Below are 6949 nucleotides of genomic sequence, written 5' to 3' on the forward strand. Positions count from 1 at the left end.
AGATGGACATGGCCCGCTCGGCCTAAGCTGGAAGCCAGGTGCTGGGAGAAGGTACCCAGTGCTGAGTACGGCCTGATATGCAGCCCTATTATCAGCAGACTATAGCGCTGACCCTGCTGGGATGCTGAGGTGCAATTCCCAAGGGCTCCCTTCTCCCTCAGAGGAGCGGAAGGCAGGGTGCATGAGGGAGCTCAGCTCAGAAGGCAGGTTCTCGGGGTCACAGACAGCAATGCTGTGGCCACCAAGCCCTCCCGAGGCCACCCACTCACAGCATTCTCCCATGGGGGGCCCTCACCTCAAGGCCCACAATCCTGAGACACAAGGCAAGCCCCAGGACAACTCTCCGGCCTGCGTGGGAATGAGACAAAAAGGCAGCCCCACCAGACAGTGCAGGTGCCCTTTAATGATAGTTCAGGGGCAGGGACGTTAAAGAGAAAAGTCTTGGTAGGGCCTGGGTGTGGGCCCGCCTGGCTACAGCAGGGCTCTCTTTTCCTGCGCTTCTGGGGACAGCTGACCACTGCAGCCTAGGGCTGGGTACCCAGAAGGCTGGAGTCCTCTGCTGGGTGGGCAGCTACATTGTAGGCTCCACAAGCTGTCCCCTGGCCCAGCCCAGGCCTGGCTCTAGAAGAAGTCTGAGGCTTTGCGCCGGGTAGGGAGCTGCAGCAGGTTGTCCGTGATGGAGGCTGGATCTAGCGTGACAGGGGTGCGTACTGCAGAACCAGGGACAGGCGTGCTTGTGGGGGTCTGCAGCCCACCAGCCGGGGTCTTGAGGTGGGTCAAGCGTGCTGGGGATGGCGTGTAGCTGGCCCTCAGGGCCCGGTCTGTGTACTTGCTGGCAGTCCTACTCACAAGACGCTGCAGGGCTGGAGACATGGCTGGGCTGAGACCTTTGGGGGTGAGGCTGGGGTGAAGGGATGGTGAGAGAGGCAGGGTTAGGAGGATGGTGTGCTACCAGCAGCAGCCCTCTCTTGGCCCCAGGAAGAGCCTGAGCAGACACATGGTCACTCTGAGCTGATGACAGCACTGCACAGGTGCCAGCAGTGAGGCCAACCTTGAGGTGCTGTCCTTGGCTGTGGAGGCAGAGGTGGACCCCTAGACCTCTCAGAGTTGGAGTCTCTACCCTCTCCAAGGGAATGATGACAGGCCCTCATAATAGGACCACAGGCCTAAGGGTGCCTCATAGGGACGGGCTAAAGAGGAGGTGGAGGAAAGAAATGTTGGGAAAACCAGTGTCCCTGGTTCACTGAGGCCACACTCTGAATCAGAAATGCTGAAAAACCCGGCAGACCTGCCCCAGACTCCACCTTTGGGCCGTGAGTTCACAATGCCAGGGGTGCCGAACAGAAGCAAGGCAGAGATACTCTCCCCTCCACTTGGGACCAGGCTGCGCCTCACCTGGCCAAGTTTTCTGTCACTCTCCGCAAGGCCTCCTGCTTCTTGGCCCGGTTCTTGGCAGCAGCCTCATTGGCCATCTTCAGCCCTAGCCGCTCCCTGCGGCCCGGCTCCAAGATCTACAAGGCAGTAAGTGTGGGGGTGGCCATCAGCAAGACAGTCCTTTATACAGATGGCCACTGCTGTGGGCGCCGGGCTCTCCTCGAGGCCTCACAGTCCCAACAACTCACTTTTGCTGCCTCAGAAAGCCCTTGCAGGACCTGCCCACAACCCAGGGTCTGGCACCCCTCATCTGTCCTCAGGCTCCTCCCAAAGGCAGGCCCAGCAAGTCATGAGCCTCCAACAATCTTTCAGGGAAACAAGTGTGTCCTGGTTTGTTTCCCTGATTGCTAGAGTGAGCATCTACCTTTACAGACCTCCTGTACTTCTTTCAAGAACTTACTATGTGTGTTCATGAACTATTTTTCTCTCAATGAACTCATCTCATTTTTTCTGTTCTGTTGTTACTTTTACAGGAGGTTTACCTGTGTCAAGTTAAATTAAGCTATGCCATGCAAATTTCTTTTGAGTAATTTGCTTTACCTTCCCCCCCACCCCCTTTTTTAACTTCTTGCCAAACTAGAAGCTATTTTTTCTTTTTTCAAGATTCAGTGTCTCACTTTATCACTCCAGCTAGAGTGCAGTGGCATCATCATAGCTCACTGCAAGCTCAAACTCACTCCTGGGCTCAGCTTCCCAAGTGGCTGGGACTACAGGCGCCCATCGCTATACCAGGCTATTTTTTCTATTTTTGGTAGAGACAGGGTCTTGCTCTTATTCAGGCTGGTCTCAAACTCCTGAGCTCATGATCGTCCCACCTTGGCCTCCCAGAGCTATGATGTAGTGAGCTATGATGATGCTCCAATTTTCTACCTGGGGCAAGAGGAAGAATGTCTCAAAAAGAAAAAGAAAATCAGACAAAATATTTGCCTTTATTTTCTTCAAGTTCTATTTATTGTTTTTTACCATTACCCTTATGTCTTTCTAGAATTTATTCTGCTATACATATCACTTTATTTCCAAGTACTCTGCTATTCAGAACAACGTGAATTACCCTCTTTTATCAGACCCTAAATTCTTTTAGAGACAGAGTCAAACTCTTGCCCAGGCTAGAGTGCCGTGGCATCATCATAGCTTACTGTAACCTTGAATTCCTGGGCTCACACAATCCTCCCACCTTAGCCTCCCAGAGGGCTGGGATAAGCAGTGTGAGCCCCCACACCTGGCCTAGACCCCAAATTCTTAGCAGGACTATGGTTTGTTTCAGAATTCCATTTCTACTGGCCTGTAGGTTCTGGGAGAACCTCTTCAGCTAAGGAGCCCAGGGCCTTAGGACGCATCTGCACATTCGACAGCCCAGCTTCCTCTTTGTTATTTTGCTCTCAAGTTTGTCTTGGTGATCCTTGCATCCCAGGCACATTTTAGAACCAAGGTGCCCAAGACCTCTGCTCACACTTTGTCTAGACATGTTTTACCTCTAGGGGAGGACCAGCGCCACACCAGAGGCCTCCTGGCCCAAGTCCCAGGGATGGGAGAGTGCCCTCAGGCCAGGCAGGCAGGTGCCCCCCTCCAGTCTGTGGTAAAGTCTGGTTTTCTTTACATTCACTAAGTTATTTCTAGTTGTTCTGAATTTCTGTTGCTACACAAGTGAACTTACACTGATCACTGCCAGTGTTTATAGGAATTGGCTGCAGATGACCTGCTCAGCCACCTCTCCTGGCCCCCACGTTTCCGCCACACTCTCCATCTCTTCTGGTATTCCTCTCCAGCTGGCCAGGAGAGCCACACCCATGGTCTCTGCAGCAACACCAACCCCTGCATCCTGTACCATCTCCCACCCAGACTCAGCACAGGCAGGGCCGGCTCCTCAACAGGGGACATGCATGCGCCCACGTTTCCAGGACCTTTCCTCCTTTCCAAATCACACCTGTCACTTGGTATCCCTAAAAACTCCCTGCAGAGAGCACCTCATCTTCTCAGTACCTCTCCAGGGCTACCCCATTTCTTTATACCATCTGCCACCCAGCTTCCCTGCCCTGCTTGGCACTCGGGCCAAGGCACACATCTTCCCTGCCTAGTCACATCTGACGTGGCCTGTCAAGACCCCAACCCCCCCACCTGTTCTACACCTTAAACACACCACTTGACCCACTCCTGCAACCCTGGCTTGAGCCACACAGCCCATGTTTCTATTGTGCTCTGTATACAGAGGCCTTTCTCTGCAAGCACACAGCCACATCCTCTAGTCATAGTGGCTGGTCTTTCTGGGACATTCCACCTCATCTACAAACAGTCCCCAAGCTCCAGGCTCTACAGGGGCCGAGGCCACTCCCTGCCTTGGTGCCTCAGCCCCTACCCCAGCAGATCTGCCTGTGACATTCCCCACCCCATCCACCATAGCTGTCTGCAGACAGCCTGGCACTCAGAAGTGCCAGTGCTCTGTCCTGTCAGTCAGCCCTGCTTGGACCAGTGGCAGCTGGGGTCCCATCCCTGGTACTCAGTCAGGATCTAGCAGGCGTCCACACTGAATCCCACCCTGCCCCACCTCACCACAACCGACCTTGAAGGCTGGACCAGGGGTTCTGTCCACGTAAGGAGTTTCTGATCCTTCTACTCTCAAGGGTGTGTTCTCGACTTCCCCCCAGGTCATCAGTGGAGACTCGTTCACACCTGCAGATGGATAGCCCATAGCCACCTCAGGCCAGAGTACCCAGGGCCCTGCCCAGGCCCCCTCCCAGCCATAGCCAGTTCTGGCCACATGCAGCCTGCTAACTTGAAGGCCAACAACTGGCCCTCTCCGTCCCCAGCACCCTGGAATCTCCATCCTCTGAGAGGGAAATGCCAAGGCCATGTGCTCACCCTGGAGTGTCCCCAAGGTCCCCTCCCACCCCAAGGAAGAGACACTTGGGCCTTCCGGGGCTCCCAGACCTCCTAGAACTCCAGGCAAACATGGCACCTCCACAGGCCCTGGCCTGCGTCATGATAACAAGCACCCGAGAGCACAGAAGCCTGTGGAGGGAGCCAGAGGTGGGACCCTAGAACCATCCTGGGTCCCACCTGCCAGTGCCTAGAGCCCCCCACCCTCCAGTGCTCCCTATGCACATAGCATCCTACCTGCTCACAGCAGTAAGGACTGGAGCCATGACCCCAGGACCTCTTAGGTTGGGAGGACGTCTGCCTGAGATTCCCACCTTCCCACAGCCCCCGCAAGCCTGGGGCCTGCCTCTCAGGGCTCTGGAGCCCAGCTCCGTCTTTGCACAGAGGGAACACCAGGTCCCTGAGTCACACAGGTGCAGGGCAAACCAGAGGGACAGCCAGGAGTGCCCAGCTGATAGCCCACTTCCCCCCAGGCAGTCCCAGCAGTGGGCCGGTCTGCCAGGGGTGTATTCTCACCAGGTGCAGGAGAAGGAGTGGCAACAAATCCAAATCCACCCACTCGGGGGGACTCTTGGGGGATCAGCTCCTTGCCATCGGGGCCCACCTTGCCCTGTTTGTGCTAGAACAAGCAGAGAGGCTCGTGTCAGGGGGCCAGAGCCCTCTCCCCATCTGGCTGATACACAGGAACATGCTGGAAATACTTACCCTCCTCAGGGCAAAGTCAGGACTCTGGGGCTGGCAGCTGCCTTGGGAAAAGAGGGAAAATGCCCCCACCCCTGACCCCACCCCATAAAAGACCATAAGGCCTGTCAGAATGGGCATCTGAGCAAGGGCAACCCCCCGCCTCCCATCCAGGGTGGTGCCTGGGCCCTCAGCTCAGGTGGCATCCCACCCTGGTTACTTTCAGACTGGTTACTTACTGACTTGATGCCCCTACGGCAGGAAACTCTGACAAAGGGACCTGTGCACTAGTCTCTTTCCATCTCCTACCTGGGACCCACGGTCGCACGATCACCGTAGAAAGTACCCATTCATCATGTCTCCAGCTCAGAAAACCTCTGCCCTCTGCCACCCTGAGTACTCTCTCACCCCAGCTTACCCTCAGGGGCCTGTTGGCTTCCCCACCTGCCCACCTCACTGTCTAGCCCTTTCCATCAAGGAAGATGGCACAGATCTGGACCCACAGAACATGTCTGGCTAAGACAGTGCCCACCAGAAGCTAAGTAAAAACTCAGGACCCTGCCATACAGGGGCCCCCAATACTTCGACCCACTGAGCTCCACTAAGCCCAAGGACATCAAATAGGCTGTGCCTGTTCCCGGCCAACCCTGCCACACCTAGCCCCATGTGGCCCTGCTAGCCCACAGCTTACCTGGGCATTGAGGGCAGCCGCCTGTTGGAGCTGGCACCTGCTGAGGGCCTGGCTAAAGGGGTCCCCAAGGAAGCGTGTGTTCTTATGTACCACCTGCCGGGGCTTCTTAAACAGCTGCTCTTCATCAGGGACACCTGGCAGACACAGCAGGTGTCAGGGCAGTGGATAGGGCCCATCCAGCAATCCAGTGGCCTGAGGGACAGGAGCAGGCTCACTCTCCCAGTTGAACAGAAGAATCAAGCCGAGCTCAGACCCTGAATGCAGCTGGAGGGCCTCACTCCCTGCCGACTGCAAAAGACCCATTGACCTTGAATAGATTAGGACCTCTCTGAGGCCCATACTGCAAGGGGCACACACATATACCCTGAAGTCTGGCCCAGTCTCAGAGCAGAAACCATGGCTTCATCCTGCTCCTCCCACCCAGCTGCCAGCCCTGCCCACTCACCCTCTGGGTAGTACATGAGGGAGTTCTTGGCCTTGTACTTCCAGGTCTCCACACCCGCCTGGCTGCTCTGGATAGCCTGATGCTCTGCTGATGGGAGTGTAAGACTATCCTTCTGCCTCTGCAATCACACGGGGAAAAACAATGATCAGAGATGTCCCCAGGCACTGTGCCTGTGGCTCTCCCCACCCCACAAAGAGGCCTATGCCCACATGCCTTGGAGATACCTTCTCAAACTCCTCCTCAGCCTGGTAGAGCCAGGTATGGCGTGCCCGGCTCTTTTCCTTGGCCACCTCCATGATCTCCTGGAAGGAGGCATTGTCCTCACTTGTGTAGCGGCTCAGGAAGACGTCCAGGCCGGGCAGTGGCTCCTCCTTGCCCTTCTCTCCAGCCTCTCCTGCTCACGGGCACAGGTGCAGGTGGGAGAAAACACAGACCATAAATGGCATGAACACCACTTTGCAGCCAGGGCAAGCCAGCAAGTCCAGGCCCAGGAATCACTCTACCCTACAAGCATGACTGAAGTCCTCACCCCTGGGCCTGGCGTCTGTCCACGAGAACCCATCCTGCCAGAGGACTGCTCATAAGGGTGGAACGGATCCATTCTGACTGCCCAGGGAGCCCTTGGGTTATACCCTATAGATGCCTGGCCAGCTCCACTCATTTCCTGGACAGCAAAGGAAATGGGTAATCTGATTCAGATAGGTGGGGGTGGAGGTGAGGTTATGGGTAGGGAGGGGGGTGGAGCAATCCAGGCATCAGAGCAAGAGTTCATGATCATAAGCAGGCTCCCTCCTACCAAAAAAAAAATTGTACCTAACCTATAG

At 55.8% G+C, this 6949-nt stretch overlaps 1 protein-coding gene across 1 annotated transcript in view; it reads right to left on the reverse strand.

Annotated features, from left to right (window-relative positions):
* Positions 1 to 383: 383 nt before the first annotated feature.
* ESS2 (ess-2 splicing factor homolog) overlaps positions 384 to 6949 on the reverse strand; it is a 9644-nt gene continuing 3078 nt past the window's right edge. The window contains exons 4-10 of the mRNA XM_003801696.3: positions 6350 to 6519; positions 6126 to 6243; positions 5681 to 5814; positions 4825 to 4927; positions 3992 to 4101; positions 1396 to 1511; positions 384 to 901 (exon numbers count right to left, since the gene is read on the reverse strand). Of these exons, the coding sequence (XP_003801744.1) occupies positions 622 to 901; positions 1396 to 1511; positions 3992 to 4101; positions 4825 to 4927; positions 5681 to 5814; positions 6126 to 6243; positions 6350 to 6519 (1031 nt within the window). The 3' untranslated portion in view covers positions 384 to 621. The remainder of the gene's footprint in view (positions 902 to 1395; positions 1512 to 3991; positions 4102 to 4824; positions 4928 to 5680; positions 5815 to 6125; positions 6244 to 6349; positions 6520 to 6949) is intronic.

Source organism: Otolemur garnettii, unplaced genomic scaffold (genome assembly GCF_000181295.1).
Source record: "Otolemur garnettii isolate 467f Iridium unplaced genomic scaffold, OtoGar3 scaffold00218, whole genome shotgun sequence".
NCBI lineage: Eukaryota > Metazoa > Chordata > Mammalia > Primates > Galagidae > Otolemur > Otolemur garnettii.